Source organism: Glandiceps talaboti, chromosome 17, assembly GCF_964340395.1.
Source record: "Glandiceps talaboti chromosome 17, keGlaTala1.1, whole genome shotgun sequence".
Lineage (NCBI taxonomy): Eukaryota > Metazoa > Hemichordata > Enteropneusta > Spengelidae > Glandiceps > Glandiceps talaboti.
The window spans coordinates 12,037,336-12,059,366 of NC_135565.1; the positions used below are offsets into that span (position 1 = coordinate 12,037,336).

The 22,031-nt window shown below is 38.5% G+C and overlaps 1 protein-coding gene and 1 non-coding gene across 2 annotated transcripts in view; both read right to left on the reverse strand.

Moving 5' to 3' along the window:
- LOC144448579 (uncharacterized) overlaps positions 1 to 21,256 on the reverse strand; it is a 47,340-nt gene extending 26,084 nt beyond the window's left edge. Inside the window, exon 1 of the mRNA XM_078138855.1 lies at positions 20,956 to 21,256. Coding sequence (XP_077994981.1) covers positions 20,956 to 21,110 — 155 coding nt within the window. The 5' untranslated portion in view covers positions 21,111 to 21,256. The remainder of the gene's footprint in view (positions 1 to 20,955) is intronic.
- LOC144448733 (U6 spliceosomal RNA) lies at positions 20,487 to 20,593 on the reverse strand. Its single transcript, XR_013482124.1, has one exon. It is a non-coding gene; the product is annotated as a U6 spliceosomal RNA (small nuclear RNA).
- Positions 21,257 to 22,031: the final 775 nt, after the last annotated feature.

The following is a 22,031-nucleotide window of genomic DNA, read 5'->3' on the forward strand; positions in this document are numbered from 1 at the left end:
CACACAGACATTTCAAGAATGCAGACTTTTGAGTGCACTTTTAGTTAGTGCATGCTATTACTATTTTAGATTTTGTTTTAGACAACAGAATGTGATGTTACAGTCTTGTCTACATAAAAAAGAACAATAAATGTACATGTACATGTAGATGTTAAGAAATTACTGGAATAGCTTTACAACTTTATTGAACATTCACAAGTTGTAAGTTGTGCCACATGTCACTAGAGTTGCATAAACATTACCAGGGCATTACTGCGTTATCAGTTTGTCATCATCATCATGGTTGTTGTAATCACCAAAAGCTAGACAGTATCCTGTTGACTGGCCCACAAAATTCTCTTTGTGTATGTGATACATGTGTACTTTGTGAAGTTGCTGTAAACTTAAAAGCATTGAAGGTACAAATGAAAACCAGTAATCTCTCAACATTTACATGAACATTTATCATTTGTTTTTTTTGTTGAAAAGACAATTTTCAAGATTTTTCTACGGTAAATAGATTTTAATGTTTTATGTACCTTCTTTTGTTTGTATAAATACAACAGATTTTCAAACGTATGGTGATGAGAGTTTGGAAATTCTTTAACATAGATCATTTGGGAAAAGAAAAATAGCGCCAATGGCATTGTAGCACAACTGTACTGTGAATAACAAGTTCTTACTCAAAAATGCGTAACTTTTATTTTCTTATATTTTTGTGTACACACAACCGTTATGCAACATCCAGACTGTGCACACACACCTTTGCACTGTACCACGATTGCGTGTGGACTAGTGTTTCATTCCAGAATATTACCGTTCAAGAATTGAGTATTGGCTTACACGCGACTGTACACTGTATACACAGTCAGCAAATCTACTCACCCACTTATACATGTACACCTGATGATCCTTTTGGTGAAACGGACCATAGTGTAAATAATACATGTAATGTAACATACTCGGCTTCTTTCATTTTTATGTATATATTATATATATATATATATATACAGTGCCGAGCAAATGTAACTTGTGCGACTGGTGTGGCAGTAGTTCGTCACATGGTGGGACAATGGCACAGGCCATTTCTCTGTAGGGTTGGTCACTACATGTACCTTTTGAAAATAATCAAGTGCATTGATAAGGCTTTGAGAGACATATCAGAAGATACCTAGAAGAAATTAAATCACAACTCTGATGCAGGGCATGCAGATCCCAGAAGAACAACCAGCAACAGCAGCAGAATTTCCTTCAGCACAACTTCGTCCAACCTCACCAGGACCAATGCCAATAGAACCCCACACATACATTATACGGATGCATAAATATTATAATAATATTATGTCATATCATGATGCCATATCAAAGCCCATGCCTTACCTATGTGATAAATATCATACATTGTATTGTAAAGTGTGTGCCATTTTGTTCTCTTTCCAGATAATCAATTAAAGCTAGTAACAGAATACGGAATAATATAATACAGAATAATTTTTTAGAGGTAATCTATCTTATTGCCTACATTCATTGACATGGCAGTGTACTAGTGAGCAATTGGAAGTGCTTCACATATTTCCATTGTTTTGGCCTATATTGAAAAAAAAATAAGAAAGGCTGTGCTGTAAATGCCAAAAACACACTTTGTTGTGACCGTAGTATGAAGTTGTATTAGTTTGTGTTGACTGTCTCACATTGTAATAGCTTAATATAAGTTTATAAGGTGAGTTTAATTTTTCTTTTGTGCTTATTAATATTAGGAGGTTCACAGTTTTTTTCATGTACATGTATATTGTACATTGTATGTATGTATGTATGTATGCATAGATTATTCTCGTCATTCCCAATTTAATCAGGGTATTTTTTAAATTTCAGGCGTATTCTATTGGGTTCTATTTGGTGCGTGCGAATATTAGAACTTTTCCCACGTATAACCGTTTTTATATCATGCGCGGTTTTGTTCCATTATATTCAGAAGTGTTCAGGTTTTAACCTAACATTTCTATATCTCGCAGATTTTTCCTTTGAAAAAGAATATTTATTCGAAACGTCGGATTTAACAGCGATTTATACGGACTGATTTATAAGTTCCATATGCATTTCTATGCATGTATGTATTTATATATGTATTTGTATGTACATATGTATTTGTATGTATGCATGTATGTGTGTGTATGGATGTATGTGTGTGTATGTATGTATGTATGTATTTTTGTGTGTATGTACATGTAGATAGTATGTGTTTACATTGTTTGTTGTTTTGATGTGGCTTTACTACATTATTATTTCTAAACTTGGTCCAATAACAAGGGAAATAAGTTTAATTAAGGGCTGTAGGTATGCTGATTGCTACATAAAGCTCGTGGAATTTTGTCATTGTTGTAACAAAAATTGCAATGGATGTTTTTTACTAGGTATGGAAGAGAAGCCCAAGATTCCGAGGTTGTCAACTGGTTCCCTGAGACTCGATTACTCAGCGGAAGCCAAACGGGTCATCCAAGCTGTGGATAACAACAACACCCCTGTAAGAGCACTTCCTCAATTAAGACTTGGTTCGACGGAAAGCAGAAGATGAGGTCCGTAAATTTGGTGGTGACGTGACAAATGAACTCTTGGTACTTGGACAACATTGCTTGCAGTTCGGCAAATTCAAAGGCCAAACATTCAAGTGGTTGCTGGAAAATGGTTTGGGTTGTTATACTGGGTGGATTGTCAGCAACATGGAAAACGAACGTCAAGTACCGACTCCTCTCAGTGCAAACAAGTTTCTGTTCAAGAAATATATTGAGTCTTTTGCCGAGGGGAGAGAGCTGGTCCAGTTGAAGAAAGCCGAAAAGGAAAGGAGACAACAAGCCCAGTCCCAACCATTGGCTACAGTGAAAACCCTTGGATTGCCGAAGCCAAGAGTTCAAAAGTTCCTGTCATCCCTTATGGTTGAATCTCAGTTACCACTACATCGTCTGCAGAGTCGACTGAAGCAAGTGACAAGACAAGTCAGACCCAATATCACTGCAACAGGTAAGATGCAAATTCAAAGGCCAAACATTCAAGTGGTTGCTGGAAAATGGTTTGGGTTATACTGGGTGGATTGTCAGCAACATGGAAAAGGAACGTCAACACTTCCACCAGCTGACCACGCGTGGGTGTCAAAGGCCCTGTTCAAGTCGTCATCGAAGGGGAAGGCTGAACTTGATTGGGGAAAATTTAATAAACTCTGGTGGAGTCCCCCACAATCGTCTCTTATGTGCAGCCAGCTACCAAAATCATCAGTAACAACGGAACTAGAAAAGTCATTATTTGAAACAAAACTGACAACACTTCAGGAACTATGCAAAGAAAAAACTCATACGATAAACAAACTAGAAACAATTATTGCTGAAAGACAATCTCGAATACAAAATATGGAGAGAAAAGTTTCTGATTTGAGAGATGAAGTTGAGAAACACATGAAAAGCATAGATGATTATAAGAAAAAGTACGTCGAGGACTTGGAAATAGTTCCCATCAAATTCAAAGTAAGATCACCGAGCAGCACTGTGAAGCATGGTTGCAGAAGAACGCTCACTATCTGACTGACTGCAAGGGCTTTGTGGATTCAAACATCAGAGGACTGGTGACTTCATCACCCTCATTTTAGGAGCCTCCTGCCTTATCACCCATACCACCTTACCAGTGGTTTCAGCACATCTACTGCACAGAGGTACTACAGCGATTGGACAAGGTGAAAGCAGCCATTACATCAGTGTTTGGTACTGTCCTAAAGATGGACTCAACCAAGAAGGTAAGTTTTACATCAGTTGATAAATTGTGTCAACTGTGATGGCTATACATTTACATGTACTTGCGCAACTGATGTGCGGTTGGTTTGTTAGTGCAAGATGTGTATTTGTACACATGCTATTAATTGTTACATACATGTATTGTCCATTTCTGTATAGTACTTCATGCATCACAATGGGGATTATTTTAATTCCATTCTTTTTTTGACAGGTTACAAAGAAATTGTCTGGTCATGGTGCTGGTACAGCATCATGGATAACCAATGTTGGAAATGAACATGACCAGGTTTTGATGAGTGTTTTAACAGCTACATACAGAGGGGAGTGGTTTGGGTCCAATGGTGGATGGTATCATTGTTGTATGAACGGTTTCCAGTGCCCCTCTGGAAACCGTACTATAGCAATAATGGAACAACCCATTAGGACGCCATCAACGACGGAGGACTCTGACTGGTATATAAACGTATCACCCTGGAAAATCACGTAGGACGATTTATAGACAGCGTTGATGTATGCAAGATGAATTAACCTATTCAAGACTACATCGACGCAGCCACACAAAGACGAAGTTGTTTCGCCTGACATTAGTCAGTTCAGGTAAGACAACGTCACCTCGGCTTTGATTACAACAATTGGCGTAGTCGCTCCCGTATCTGAGCGGTTATTCAGAATTTTGCAAACTTTTAGTTGTGGTAAACTTCCTTGTACTGGGGTGGGAATGTCATCTTGAATTTGATACTTGACGGAGGGGCCAACCAAAAAGTCAAACCCCGGGTCAACGTTACAAGGCTGCTGAAGTTCCACCGCCTTAGATTTTGTATGTGGACAGAGACTGCTGTGGTGTGGTATCCAGCCTACGAACCATGTTTGGTGAGTGGCCTGACCTTACCATCAGGTTAGATATCTGGCACTTAATGCGACGTTTTGCAGTTGGCTGTACCAACGATTCTCATCAATTGTATGGTGTATTTATGAAGTGACTGTCGGCGTGTATCTTTGAATGGAGCCATGTGGACCTTGATCTTCTGAAGACTGCCAAACGAGCTGAAATGGTGTCACAAGGTATCTGTAATCCAAGTAACCTGGATGTTATCAAGCGTATATCCAAGAAGGAGATGATCCACTGTCGTCGTAGGACCAGAGGAGAGGAGGACACCACTTGGCTAATATACCAACTGTTGGAGGCTTTTGATGGAGATCAGGGGAAGGATACGTTGGGTGTTCCATTGCTTGACAGCAAGCGCATATGGAACATCTGGAAGGCTCAGAAGAGACATATCGAGTGCATTCAAGATCTGCCAGGTTTTCAGTTGTACACTATCAGGGGTGAACAAATCCACTGGTCCGAGGTCCGGGACCAGTGATTTTTTTGGGCGGACCACACAAATTTGACCTTGTCTGGTCCGTCGGACCAGTACCTTAAACTGTAAATAATCATGCTAAAAAGTAGGAACAGCAACAACTGAATGTGAACAAACAAGAAATACGATCACGATGGAGCCAAAACTACAAGCCTTGCATGACCTTTCGATGGGTCATGAAGTATTATCAGGTGACTTCCGACTTCAAACCAGCAATATGCTATATAGAGGGGGCGTGAACTTTGACAGTTGAATGACTGGTGGGTGCGTCCATACGTCATAGTAGCGGCCGTACATCGTAGTTTATTTCACTGAATCAACAACAATGTGAAATGATAGACAGGAGATAACACTCAACGCACATGTGGCTCATATCATTACTAGTAGGGACATACCGGTTTAGGGACACGAGAATTAGGAAGACAAGAGTAATAATTTCATTGTATAATAATTCAAATGTATCAAACGAAACATTTTATTTGATATCATTCTGTCAGCATTGACTGTATTATTGTTTTTATTCATAAAGGAGCTTCAAATGATTTGTAGTACAGGGCTCGAAATTCGCGGTAGTCCCGCGTCCACAGACTACCAATGTCTGTCTCTGGGCTACCAAATTATGTGAGTGGTAGCCCAATTGGGCTACTAAGTTTTGAATGAAACTGTGACACCCTGACTCCGACACCTTCCCGGGCCGGGGGCCTCCTAGGTCGCAGTCCTGTGGGACGTGTTCTCGCCAAAATTAGCGTCAAAATCTGTGCGTCTTTTCCAAATTTGCATCCACACTACATGTATATCAAATGTACACGAAATACATGTACACTGTACACGTCATTCTTCCGTTCATCGTATACACAGCTTGTACTTCCAAAATGTCACAACAAAACATTTATATGCAACAATATTCTGTTTAATGTTATCTTTCTGTACTTTCAATTTCCCATGGTTATCACTCTCTGGAAATCTGCTCTCCGGCCCGGGCCCTTTTGGTTCTTCTCGGAGTCGGAGTACAGTACACTCTCGGTACAGCACTGCTGCAGTAACTAAATTCCATAACATGAATGACAGCTTTAACTTTCAACTTGACAGAGACACAGTTGTAATGGTGTTTGATAACATTTTATGCTGATGAGAACTGTTAACTTGGTATACACCTACATATTCGTTTATTCTTGAACGATGCCTAAAACATTCCGTGTGTAAACCACGCTCACGCAACCCCTGAGAGCATGCAGTGGTGAATGGTAAATTCACGTAATGCATTCGATCTAGTAGTAGTAGCAAAACTCAAAAGAAAGTTGAAGTTTTAGTGAGAATGAAATGGTGACATGATGATTTGAATTTATCTTAGTGAAGTTTTCAGCATGGACCGTCTGCTGATGTGGTCTTAGACTCTGTTTGATTATCTCTTCGCCCATGAATGGAAGGGGCTTTGCCGTAATGGCCGTCATGTATTAATACAAATCCTGTCTAACCCGTCTGTTAATAAGTAACCAATCACGTGGATAGATAATAATAACAGCACATAGTTTCTAAACTGCCCAAGACGTAGTCTCCACACCAGGAAATGGCCATGGGGCTTATGAAACTGTTTATACGTTTTCCATACGTTGAATCATATTCAAATTTTACAGGTCTCACTGCACCAAGAGATTTAAATAATAGTTACAAGTACGAACTGCGACTACATGTTTTTTCTTCATTGCAATGATAACCGTACGTTGTAACAGTAAGCCTCTTACGGTCCCTCTTTATGACACGTCCCCAGAGAGACACATACATGCAAAAAATTGCGTCCCCAATGTCAAATATGGCATGAAATACACACAAATAACGTGTTAACGTGACTCTTAAGTTATTCAATCAATCATCGAATTCAATACATCATATAGTTACATATATACACAGACACCATTAATTTAGGAATGCATGCATATGGGCTACCAGTCATTGCTCTCAGGCTACCAAATTTAAAAGATGGTAGCCCACCTGGGCTACCAAGAAAAAAAACGAATTTCGAGCCCTGTAGTAGAACCCCTTTTATGAAATGAAGTCATCCAAATGACGCACAAACTTCATGTTATCCCACAAAAGTCCGGGACAAAAGTTACCAAGTTTGTCCACTGGGCAAGTGAATAACAAAGGTTTCATCATTTTTGCCAACCTCAGTTACTTCCATGATAGCAATCACTGACTGTCATCTTGGTTTTTCCAATGACTTACAAGGGTTGACGATACCATACCAGTCCTCCTGCATTGCTTTCTGCAATATGCTGGTCTCGAACCTCAGATGCAGAGCTCAGATGTGTGCACACATGTTGCTCATTCCATTTCGGGTGTGTGGGTTGCTCGTTAGACACATAACACAAATGCACTCCAAATCTGAGCATTTATGCTGCTTATTATCGTTTACTTTGTAATAGATAAAACATTACACGATCAAAAATATACACCACCTGTTTCATTTTCTCCTTGCATGTAATTTAGGTCTAAGTAAAAATAATGTGCTAAGACCAACCCTAGACAGAAATGGTATGCGCCAAGGAATTTCCCACGATATCTTATCTGTTACTATCTGTAAACATAGGACGTCAGTGTCCACACTACGTATAGTACCTCTCAAATAAACGACCATTTCCCAAATAGATTTGCTGTGTAATGTGTGGCTATCCATCTCGTAAATAATTTAGACCCATCTGAAACGCGAAGGGCTGTAAAGTTTTAAATGGACAACACGGACAATGGTCAATCTTTTGAGCTATGGAAAACAACTGACCAGCATGACACCAAATGATTCTAGGGTTACACTTACAGATAGTCAACGAAGTATCTATTTTAGCACTGTGATATGATATTTGCCAAAGCCTCGATAACTGGCGAATTTGATTTTATCTCCACACCGTCACACGGACTCCCTCTAGTCAGGCAATCGCTGTGTTCCTAGGTCTTTTTCCAAAGCCTCGACAATTGGTAAATTTGATTTTATCTTGACACAGTCACACCATGGACACAAGGACTCCTAGTCAGGCAATGTATGTGTTCGTAGTTTTTTTTTCGTGAGATTTTATAGGATCAACTTTGAAGGGGTTAGTTTCTTTGTACAATTGTGATGATTTGCTTGCAATATCTGGGTTTTCCAGACAAGTTTGACAAAACGTAGTACAACTTTTGTCGTCATACTGCAATCATGACCAAGTAAAACTGTTTTTCAATGTTCTTGTCGCATATTTCTGTCAAATTTCTAATCCTTCGTGAAATCCAAGTGAAGTCGCCGTTCAGTATTTTTCGTTTCGTCGATGCGTCAAAAATAACCGTTACAAATATAATAGAATTGTCAATTGACTGAAACCAAGCATGTCAACTTTATATTTATCATTATAAATTGGGTATTGTTCAACTATAAGTGGTGTACGTCTAAATATATATATTCATAGGCAAGATTTAATGTTTCACGTTAGCGGGACCAAGGACCACGGACCACTAATTCTTTCAGCAGGACCACTGGATTTTTTAAGGCACTGGTCCGGGGACCACCAGTTCACAAAATGATTTGTTCACCCCTGACTATGATTGGTGAGAAAAAGAAAGGTGGTATCAAGCTTCCTGTATATCGCTGTGCCAGAGGGTCCACATCACTAGAGTCTTTCCACAATCATCTGAACAGATTTATCCCAGGTATGTCATTAAACATATTAAGTAAGGTTCACACTTAGTTATTTACATTATGGTAAACGTGATTGTGTTAATGTGTTCATTTAGACAAGTGGCTATTGAAATGACGTTAATGTTCCATTTTTTATTTAACAGGATTTCATATTGCCCATGGAGTTCAAAGAGTGTACTGGTCAGTTTATAGTTTGTAATTATGGGTGACCATACATGTATTTTGCCTGGTGTAACGGTTAATGTGATATTATGTAGCACTAAAGTACTGTCTGGTAATACATGTACCTTTTTGCAACACAATGTCTCACTGCTATTATAAGCTGCTGTGCTAATATTAACTGCTAATAGTGCTTGTACACACACATGCTTCTACAATGTACTGTCTTGGCTGTTTGGCTTACCAAGGATGTACAGTATTGATGAAATACACATACATTCTCCTCTTTGTTGTTGTGCTGTATTAATTTAATTTTGTCCTTGCCATTTCTGTAATGTGATTTGTGCTTTCTATGCACATATAATGCTTCTATTAAGTGTGTGGTGATGGTGACTTGTAATAAACCGGTTATCTTGTATATATTGTGAAAACTGCTGAAATAGATTTACAACTTACAACTTCACTGTTTCATTACATTTTTAATTGAAATGGCATCATCTGCACAAATCCATTGGTCAATCGCTTCATCATAAGTGATATTTGTTGCATGTGACACAAGAAATTTTAATTATTTTTTATTTTCTATTCACAGGAACCAGTGCCAGTGATGTGCACTTCCAAACGTACCTTCTGGAGGGATTGGCTCGTTGGAATGAGGACAGAGCAGTTGCTGCTGTGACTGAATGAGGGAGTGAGCCACATTCCTACAGTGGTATTGTGCGGAATGCCGTCAATGAACTCGACAAGAGTGTTCTTGGGAAGGAGTTCTGTCCATCCTATGTTCAACCTTTGAAATATACCAGTAAGTTACTGTTCCTGTCATTTATGCCCGCATAATATACATATATCATTGTATATGCTGTGATTGTTTTCAGGGAAAACTAATATGCAGACTACTTAACCCATCTATTTATAGTTGTGTGCTTATTGTTTATTACTGGTGAGCTGATAGGTGTTGAGTATCTGTATCGTCAGATGGGAGCAGTCCTTCAGGATTACAACTTAGATCCGGACAGCGAGGTTTCTGCCAAGCTGGAGCCAACTGAAGGACAAGATGAAGATGAAGATCCAGGGTTCCAGGATGGTGACATTGGTGATGTCAATGACCCAACTATATCACTGGAACAACTCCCATCTGAAGCAGTTCCACCAAGTCAGCCCACTGGTGAAACAAACCCTGACATGCAGAAACCGGCACAGGACGGTTAGTTATCCTTATAACATTCTATTTGACTTCTCAAGTAAGCTATGTATACAGATGTTACCTTTGTTTTCATTTCCTACCAACTAATGCATTGTCCCTATTTGTCTTTATTACAGTTTCTAGTAAACAAGAGTCTCCTTCAGTGCCAGTTTCCATACCAACTATGACCAGAGACTCTCTTTTTTCTCTTTCTTTTTTAGGTGTTTTGTAGTAATGCATTCAGGACCGGCACAATGGCCGGACTGCAACAGATATATGGAGAGCCTCATTAAGAAGCTCTGTAACTGTTATCCATCACCAAAGAAGATTCAGGGAAGAACAATAAATAGATGGACCTTGGTATGCCGGGCCTACAAGAACATTAAGGACAAAGTAATGGATAATGCTACTGTGATGAGAGACATAGGCATCCACCTTGTGGAGATAAACCAGACTACATGTACTCTTACACAGTGGTATGTAAAGACTAGTCTGTATATTTCATAATCATTGTGAAGTGTTTCATTCTTATAGTAGGTCACACATACATTTGTACATTTGTATTACACAAGTTACTAGCAACTGCTTGAGCAGCTTCTTTTACCTATAACATTCAGCCCAAATGTATGTGCTATTGGGTAATTTAACTATGTTAAACACACTTCTGTAGCAGTGTTTATATTACGTAACTTTTCCTGCCATTTTCTGTGGGTAACAGTTTGTATGTCTGTACGTTCAGTTTACTACTTTGCAATTGTTCATTCTTTTGTGTTGCAGGTATAACAAGAGAGAGAAAAACAAAGAGCGTCAGGTATTGGAGCAGGGGATAGCTGTGACCACACTTCCATCGTGTGCTAGGGAACCCCACTACCCAGTGCAAAAGAAAGACCATCGGTTTTACCCATACCACAGATTCAGCAGTTTGTGTTCACTCTAACACCAAACACAGCTGGCCAGGCCAATATCAGGAAGGTGCCAGTGCTCCTTCAAAAACCAGCCTGTGTGATGCTTCCTGCAACAGGTGGTCCAAGCCAACAAACTTCAGGTGAGGAACCACCAACTGAGAAAGTTCCCAAGAGTACGAAGGCTTACAGGAAGCGGAAGCAGGAGAAAGAGGCTGCTGGGGTAACGTTCCGCAAGTACACAAAGAAGACCGAAGTCACCATGTGTAGGAAGTGTGGGAAGGAGAAAGACAGTCGTCATCGCTCGTACTATGGCAACACCTACTGCCCCGATACCATAGAGATTGACTAATGTGTGTCTAAACTTTTCTCATATTTTTCATGATTTTTTTTCTTCAAATTTACAATTATGTAATAATAATGAAGACAGAAAAGAAGAGAAGATGAAAAAATCTGTCCCTGTCATTCTATGAGGCAAGTATGAAATAATGTTGGTTTATTACTTACATGCTGCAAATACTACTACAATTAGTATTATACTTTTATTTTTGTATTTTATTTTCTATCGTTATTTTGTTTTCATTTATTTCCATCCATTCATTCATTCATTCATTCATTCATTCATGTGGAGTTTGGCTCTACCTACATCCCTATGGTGTAATGGCTAACATGCTTGTCACTTTTGTGACAGGATATCTGGGTTCGAATCCTGGTGGGGAGAGAGTCTAAGCAACCAACTCTAATCATTTCATTCATTTTCATTTTTTTGCACTGTTCATAAGTTACTTTTTGTATGGTTACCTCTGACATTCCACCTACATGTGTTAGTGTATGTATGTATGTATGTATGTATGTGTATTGCATTAGGTATGAAGTATACATTTTTTATGTTAAACATTGAGGTTAATTGTACGTGACAATTTCGCTCTTTTATTTTTTTATTTGCAGTGCTATTAATCGTCAGACACTCAATCAAGCGAAAGTAAACTACAGTGCTATACTCGTACTACTTCTGCTACATCGAATATTACATTCTCACTTGGTAGCTGTTTATCTGTTCAATTTTGTCACACCTAACAGAAGGTAATGTTAATTGTTCATTAATTCTTGTTTTTAACTTAGTAGATTCCACTCACACAGTGAGAAGTCTAGGTTTTTACATGTATTTTGAGTTCAAGTAGGGTCAACTGTACATATGATCAATAAAGTGGACACACATAGCCAACATCATCAATATAGCTATCAAACCAAATGGCCTGTTCAGTTTTTGATAACTCTATATTGTCCTGTCCAGTTCAAAACTTATGATTTACAGAATCAGAATACATGTTGTAAAATATGCGAGGTAAATATATTTGAGGTAAATGTTTATTTATACTACTATTGCCATCTTCATGATACAAGCAAACTAAATATGACTCTTATGTTTGTTCCTTTTTGCATTGCATTAGGTATGAATCCCAAACCCAATTTTCCTCGATTCAGAGATGGGATATTGAAACTTGGATATTCAGATGAGGCATCGCGCATACAAAAGGCCAACTCAAACAACAGGCCACTCTGTAGTCCCATGCCTGATGAGATGAGGAGACGGGCAATAGAGGAAGTCAGACGACGTAGGGGTGATGTAACCAATGACCTTGTTGTTATGGGGCAGTACAAACTACACTTTGGGCTGTTAAGAGGACAGACATTCAGATGGATATTGGAAAATGGTCTTGGGTATGCAGGATGGCTTGTAGATGGAATGAGAGGTGAAAAACAACAACAGACTGCTTTGAGCTTGAACAAGTTCGCATTCAAGCGATGTTTTGTCTTTTGAGGAAGGGAGAGAAGCAGTGGAAATGAAAAAGAAAAACCGTCTTGCAAAGCAACCCCCGTCATCACCCAAACCATCTGAGAGGCCCATTCCATTGCCCACATCCACGTCTAACAAACCTGCTACTGGAACACCACTGCGGGGAAAGACCTTTTCATCGCTCCTGGTTGGCCGACATTTGCCACATCTTTTAAAGCGTCGTGTAATGCAGAAGTTGCAGCAAGAAAGACCTGTATCTCATCAAGGTATGAATCTAGACTCCTTTAATAGGGAATATACATACTGCATGTAAGTCACAATGAGTGAAAGGAAATATCCATAAAAACTAAAGGGGAAAAAATTAAGTTGTTGAAGACTTTGCTTCGGCAAAGTTCAAAAATAATGATAGGTGATAGCAAGTATGTGTTGTTTAGTTGGTAATTTCTCAACTTGATTCTGTATTACAGTGAGCCAGGGCCCACTTGAACCAGATGACTCGGAGATGTTGGAAGCCATGGAACAATATGAATCCAGTCAGTCACAAGGTAAGGTTACTTTACTTAAGTATTTTAATTTTATCGTAGCGATGTGCTTTACTGTCAAACGTTATACAGAACCAGAGTCACTAATTACAGAATTGCAATGTAATAGGTGGCATGATGTTTTTTGCACAGCTGTAACTGTATGTTGTTTATGAATTACATGAAATAAAGTGCAGACACTGGTAGCATAGGCATACATGTATGCTAAATGATACATGGTAACTCACTGTTAATGCAAAAGAATATCACTGTTGAATGAAACTAGGAAGATGCAAACACAGACTGTTAATTTGTCCTCACAGTGAATTAAAGTGGATGTTTGTCAATATTGCTATAGTCAGTATTCTTGTTATGGTAATTTATATCAAAAAACATTGTGGCATTTTCAGAATCCATACCTGATGTACCTGTGACAGTTCAAGGTGCAACTACATGCACAACAGCAGGAGCATTCATCCCAGCTACATGTACAAGCTCAAGGAGTGCAACATTGACTACTGGTACACATGCTACAAGTACAACTGACACAGCAACTGTCTCGAGACCAGCAACAAGTACAGCACCATTGCCCAGTGTTAGTACTGAAATCATTGCAACAGCTGGCTCAGGTATTTACAAGGAATTTAAATTTCTTCAATAAAGAATGTCCTTATGTACACATTACAGTGGGTTACCCCAATCTAGAATGTTTCACTATGTACTAGTACATGTGTATGTGGAATGTTGTACACAACTTAGTTTACATTTTTAGTTATAACCATTCACTGAATTGGCTACACTGCTGTAAAAACTTGTACACTGAAATGCAAGAAATATCCATAGCAACATGTAAGCACAACAGATTATTGATATCAAATGTAGTAATGTATTACATATTTCCATTTCAGATATCATTCTACCCGATGGTTGGAAACAAAGTTTACCAACAGCTGACCATCTGTGGGTATCTAAGGCCCTATTCAGAACATCAAAGAGGAGGAAAGCTGAACTGGACTGGACAGCTGTTGACAAGATCTGATGGTATCCACCACAACCGTCACTGGTTTGCAGTCAACCACCAAGATGAGACCGATACTATGCACGACGCCTTCTATTGTGGATGCCAAGAAAGTTGTGGCAGGTACGTCTTGTCTGCCCATAACCAACTTGTCATAATGTTGAGCTAACATCTGCTGGTATCTACCCTCGTGTTCGCCAGGTTCTTGATGTCGATGGATATTACAGCCTGGCTGCTGAATATCTAGAGTGTCCGTCATGCAAGAAAAAGCTGATCAGCTGGAGTGGTGCTATCACCAAACAACTTGACCTGGGTCATCGATTACAGTTTCCTGTGCTGTTATCATATAGATATGCCTGTGACATCAGAGTCGTAAGGTTGTTGTGTCAGCGAGGACTTGGTAATAGTGCCACCCAACTCCAAAAGAAGATATCTGAGCAGCATAGCGAGGCCTGGCTGCAGAAGACTGTGCACTACTTGACAAACTGCCAAGCCTTCATGGAATCCACCAAAAGGAAACTTGTTACAAGACCTACATTTCAGGATCCACCAATTTTAGAACCCACACCAGGATTCCAGTGGTTTCAGAGTATTTACTGCAATGAGGTCTTGCAACTTGATGAGGTGAAGGCAGCAATAATTTGGCAATGTGCTGAAGATGGACTCCACCAAAAAGGTATATCATACTCTCACTGCATTTTTTGTTACACTTACATTACAACAGTATGGGCTCACTGCCTGCTTCAATGACAGGGTATTTACATAGTTAAATTGTAGAAAAAGCAAAAAGTTGTTATTCTTCATGTTAGACTTATGTATTTTTGTTTAGGTTACAAAGAAACTTGTCAGAGAAAGTGCTGGAACAGCTGCATGGGCCACCAATGTTGCCAACGAACATGGGCAGGTACTGATGAGTGTTCTCACAGCAACTGAAGTAAGTGGGCTTGGTCCAATGGTAGATGGCATTGTCCAGCGCTACAAAGCTGCAAATGAACCACCTGCAGAGCTACTATATGTTGATCATGACTGTTGTGGTGTTATGTCACAACTACAAACAATGTTCTCTGAATGGCCACGTCTTAAGATCAGACTAGACATCTGGCATTTCTTGAGAAGGTTTGTGGTTGGCTGCACCACATCAGCTGTATAGCACTTTCATGAAGCGGTTGTCGTCGTGTGTTTTTGAATGGAGTGCCAAGGATCTTAACTGCCTGAAGGCAGCAAAACGTGCAGAGATGGTGGCTCTGAAGTTTACCAACCTCAGCGATGATGATGTCATGCTGCGCATTACCAAGGCAGAGTTACAAAGTCATTGTCGGCGTAAAACTCGTGGGGTTGAGGAGATGACGGGACTTATCTACCAGCATCTTGAAGCCTTCAGTGGACATCAAGGTTTGGATACCTTAGGTGTTCCTCTACTTGACAAGAAACGCATCTGGAAGATTTGGGCATCACAAAAGAAGCATATTGAATGCATCCAGTTTTTGGTATCAGAAGATAACAAGAAGAAATGAAATAACAACTCTGATGCAGGGCATGCAGATCCCAGAAGAACAACCCGCAACAGCAGCAGAACTTCCTTCAGCACAACTTCGTCCAACCAATAGAACACCACATATATACAGATGCAGAGGACACTACAGGCCTGGCAAAAGTGGTTCTACTTGTGGTGCCTTGGACTCAGTTTCAACTGTCAGTGCACCTACATCATGTACATCTAGAACCTCTGAATGGAGACAAAGGAAGGTACTGGCTGAGGGTAAGGGGGGGGGGGGGTATAAGTACAAGGAAGAAAAACTTGTGTTCCTGAATAAGTGAATTGAAAGAAATCAAAGAGCTCTACAAACTGTACTTGTGTAAGGAGAAATATTTTAACATAATGACCTCAAGTACAATCTAATCACCAGGGAATAAAGAGTAAGATTTGCACAGAAACTTGTGATGTATCTTAATTTTAAACAGTTTATTGTTATTTATTTCGGTAAAAAAATGTACATCTGCAGCTATTTTGAGTTGCATAGATTTTCAAATTTTGGAGAAATGTAGACAATTTCACATTTTTTCAAGAAATAAAAAATAGCGCAAATATTGCGTTGCCGCACAACTTCATGTTCAGGGCAATGATAGATATATACTTTTTTGAAGATTTAAAGTTGTAACCAAAACAAAATTTTCATACCTAATTTCCATCATCATAATCCAGCCATCCTATGTTGGAAGTGTACAAGACAAGTATAGCAACATCCTAATCAAACTTTAAAGGGATGTGTCTACAAGGTTTTGTACTTCTTTATTTTTTTAAATCAATTTGGAACCAAGTCATACCAATGTAACAGGTTTATCTTTCTTGGTTGTCTTATTGTAATACAGGGCTCGAAATTAACGGTAGCCCCGTGTCATTTGGCTACCAAATGTTGACACGGGGCTACTACTTTTTGTATTTGGTAGCCCACTTGGGCTACTGACGTAAACAGTAAGCTGACATGTCAGGCCTTCGTCGTGTCGCTAATATAACCAACACAATACGTTCCCGCTGAACATCGAACGTCAACGCGTCTTACCAATGTGTATGCAGGACGCGATGTGTTTGACGTCTACATCGCTACATATCATTTTATTCTCTCATGAATATTTATATTTAACAACGATGTTATGACGTCACACCCTGGACGCACCATGTGCTGCGATGTCAGCTAATTCAGATACTTCCGGGGTACATTTCGTGATAACAATTCTGCAAACAGTGATGAAAAAACATGCGTTTTAATCCGTGAAGCACTTCCTTACGTTGTTAGTACTTGACACGAAGTTGTTGGTTACTGACAGCAGGACCCGTTCACCCATTTTCGGTACGATGTCAATTTTGTCATTTTCGTAATGCTCGGCTCGAGTGGTGATGGAATCATAGCCGAAGTCGATGCGTTCATTCACATTTCGGATTTTAATGTAAAACATTTTAGGAAATGCATGGTTTCAAATGAACGAATATACAGACTGGGAATTACGAAACTCAAATTTCATGCGACGACAATCAGTACGTAATAGATGAGGCTGATGGTATATGACATCGAAACACGGTCTTTTGATGGACTGGTGTAAAATGGTCAAGCAGTCAAGTAGATGAATGGTCATGGTGTGTTCATAGTTTATGCCATATGAGTAATCATAGATACTTGAGACGTTTGTCCTATCATTACAACAGAAATTCGTAACTTTATTATCAACCATTTTTACATTGTTAAACAGACATTATAGTCCACATTCAGTGTTGGTAAACCACTGTTGTATGATAACTATGTACACAAATATATGGGGCTACCAGTGAAGGTCATGGGGCTACTGACCTTTATGAATGGTAGCCCACAGGGGCTACCAGGGAGAAAAGTTAATTTCGAGCCCTGTAATATTGTAAAAGCCAGCTACATTCAGTTTATATGGGTAGGCGATGAAACAGCTGTCTTACAATATATTACATAATCCAGTCATAAACCAAACTGGCCATGCTACAGGCTTTACCACCAGAGGAAATAGTAAAGTAAACATTATAGTTAATTAATAATGTACTGTTCTCACTGTGTCAGCTATTAATGACAACAAATCTACACATTCTCAACAAAGTTAAGCTCAATCTACTGGGTAATTTCAGAGTTGAAGATTTTTGAGGAAAAGCAATGACAAAGAATAACACTTCTAGAAACATCTCACCAAGTTTCAAACTCATTCACTTAGTATTTTTTGAGATATAAGTTTTTGACCAAAATTCACATTTTTACACCTTAATGCCATATCACTCATGGAATCATGGTATGCTTAACATATCTTCGTCCATACATCCCTAAATGCATTTCCATTAAATTTCAGCCCAATCTGCTCAGTGGTTTTGGAATTATAGATTTTTAACCAAAAAGACACATTTTCAGCCCTAATTTGCATATCACTGATGGAATCATCCCGTCATGAACAAATCTTACTTTACACCCCCTTAAGAATGTTCCCACCAAATTTCGCACCAATCTGCCCAGTAGTTTCTGAGTTTAAGTTTTTTGACCAAAAATCACATTTTTTTACCCAAAACCCACATCCCTGATGCAATCACTTTCATTTGAACAATTTCCCAACTAGACACCAGAAGTAACACGACCACCAAATATCAAAGCAATCAGTCCAGCAGTTTTTTACTTTAAGTTGTTTACACACACACACACACACACACAGACAGACACTTTGCCATGCCTATAGCACTACTGAACCTTATCATTTCAGTTGTGCTAAAAAGGTTCTCTGTATATAGTAATTAGTATGTCTATTTTAGTCTGTTCTGGTAAAATACTTAGTAATAATTAATTTACACTGAAAATTGAAAAGTGATACCTCCACTGGTGCAAAGGTTACAGGGATTTGAATTCCCCTTTCCAGCCATTTTCGGCCAATTTCGGCACTTTTGGACAAATGATAAAATTTATGATTTTTTTCAGAGCTTTTTTTCCTAGATGTTTTCAGTACAGCAGTGCCCTTACAAAAAATTAGGCCAATAAAACAGTCCCAATAAAGGAAATAGTGAGACTTTGGGGTCACTCTGTCAAGTATTTTGAAAATTACCATGTCGGAAAAGTCCACTTTGGTCAATTTCTACAAAAATGTTACAAGTGGAAATATTATAGTTTTTGTAAAAATAGAATAAATATTATTAAATCTTCCTCACCTTGGTATTGCTGACATTTTCTTAGGTTTAAAGAGGAGAAAATTGTTAATATTATAAAACAAATTCAGTGCCCTTTACTACTTTTAATTTTTACTATTATAAATCAGAAGCTAAAAATGTACTTAAGCCATAATTAGCATAATTTCGCCTGTCAATCACTTGCAAAAAAATATAAAAATTATATCATGGTCAATGTTTTATCCAATTTTAAAAATTCAAAAAGAACTTCATTTTTCAACACAATTTATTATTTGGTATAAGTTTTACTTAGTTCTTGTATTGCTAGTTTTTACCCTTATTAGATATCACACAGATATTTTTATGATGAAAATTTTACTAAACTTACTATATAATTACTAGTACTTGCTACTCCACTGCAGCATGGAAGTTGAACGTATTACAAGCAGGCATCTTCCAGGCTAATGAGTATTTATACACAAGTGGAACATATAGTGAATATTCCAACTTTTATCTGCTAGTCTGAAAGATAGGAATCTTCCATGCTAATGAGTTGAAATACTACCAATGGATATTCCAACTTTTGTTATCAACATTTGATGCATTACACTAAAGTTAGTACTTGTAATAAATGTACATTACATACATGCCCTTACACCATTTAGCAAGTGCTATATTCATATATCCTACACACCAATCTAGTATTCCCCTATCCATTTCTATGCACACACTCTAAAGGAAAGTCACTTTTTTATAGCTTTCACCCACAAGTTCTACCACATCACTTGTCTTCATTTGAGGAGATTACTCACAGAATTTAAAAGCTAAATGTGATTATAGTGACACATGGAAAAGGTGTTTTGAAGTGGCTGTGAACAACTACACTGGAAGTTCATGCATGAAAGTTTGACTTGAAATCTGAGACACACTGACTGGCTAAGTCAATATGAGAAGCTCATAAAGTAATTCAGATGAAAGGATGTTGACAGAAGTGATTACTCCACAAGATGTCTCACATAGTTCTGATTTCCTATCTTTTTTAGCACAACTGATCTAGTCAGTATGTTATTTGAGGTTATGGTATATGTCCGTCTGTATGTGTGTCTGAACTTTTCTCGTATTTTTCATGATTTTTTTTTTTTTTTTCAAATTTTCACAAATTTTGATGACTTCTGCTCTTATTTCACAAATTTATGACATTTTAAAGTTAAGTAGAACTGAATTCATACAGGACTCCCTTCATTCAATGTCCAATTTTCAATGTCCAATTTTGTTAGCCGTTCTTTAAAGATTTTAATGAACACACTTTATTCTTGCATATATTCTTAACTTTAAATGAATGCACACAATACTTCTGGGTGAAACAGCTCTGTGCTGCTCACTAAAATCATAGGTAATGTGACAGATATGACTTTTAAAGAATATCTATCTGCATATTTTATGAATAAATATTACATAAAAAGGAAAAAATATGGAACGCTTCACGAATTTGCGTGTCATCCTTGCGCAGGGGCCATGCTAATCTTCTCTGTATCGTTCCAATTTTAGTATATGTGCTGCCGAAGCGAGCACAACTCATGCGAGACACGTGAGACTATAAGTACGGCACAAAGTAAGCAAAAACTTTATGTACGGTGAGATTGATGCTGAAAACCGTTAAATGTATGTCTCTATTCTTGCTTTGAACCTTAGAGATGTAATATTTAGATTACCTTTGAGAATAATTTGTAACTTACAACAAAAAAACAACCATTTGGTAAATAAAATAATTTTTTAGCATTTTTTTTAGCATTTTATTCCTATCTTTCTTTCCTGCAAGGTTATGTTTTGCATATCAAAGGTATGCAAATTTTAAATACCACGTTTCCGTGTTGTTGTATTTTGTCTATGAAAAAACAGAAGTATTTTCCTTGTATTGGATCATCATCACTTACCCCGCACCATGGACCACAATGCACCGCCCTCGAACTTCTTCTACTATCTTGGCGGCATGCTTGATTGCCTCCGCATCGATGGTTTCAAACGAGTCCTTCTTCGTTATTGCACTTCCACCAAGTTTGATGATACATTGAACGGCAGACGACGACATGACAAAAACATCTACTATCAATGACGAATACCATTCTGTGACATTTTGAAGTTTTTTTCGATAATCTTTCACAGAGAGTTGTCCGCACCTTGAACTACGCTGTCCATGTTGTGATTTTACGATGGGCAAAGGTTGCAGCTATCCCAATGGTATCCCTAACTGTTCGTGGCAGGTGCTGGAAAAATCCGCGAAGCTCGGAAGTGCACACATAACACATGATGTAACAGACAATAACAATTTCTAGAACCTTGCCACGAGTCTTTTTACAATGCCTTGTCCACTCTAAATTGTCAATAAAACCCTTCATATTCAGTCAAATATTGACAGTTATCATGATTAACTTGCCCTTTTTCTCTCCCTTTTCGGGGGGGGGGGAGGGGGGGGGGGGCAGCAACGTCAAGGTTGAACTTTTTGTGATGAGTTAGAGTGCCCTCGTAGTATGGCCGTCTCTCAGAGAACTGTCGTTCACTTGATATGTAAAACGTTACTTTAGGTGATTTTTAAATGACAATTTTGGTTAGAATAAAGGCTCTACGCTATGGTTCGCTGTATCACCACCATGATCATTTAATTGAGCGTGTAATTACATATGCACGGTGTGTAACTTGTGTAACGCCTGGAGTGCGGGAAATTCGAAAAACAAAAATGGCGACTATCGACGAGATGAGTGCGGAAGCGGTTGAAGAATATAATGGTCAGTAAATGATATTGCATGTAATTTTCAAGTTATAGATATCAAAATAAGGTATGTAAACTACCATTCAATGTATTCATGTCACGAAAATCTAGGCCAGACGACGGGAACGTTAAGTTTGCGGAGGAAGTGTTGCCAAATATCCACATGCTGATAGTGTGCGTGTTTTGTTTACCTGTTTACAGACGATATTGACAATTTGTCCCTCCCTTGTATCACGTCCCGTC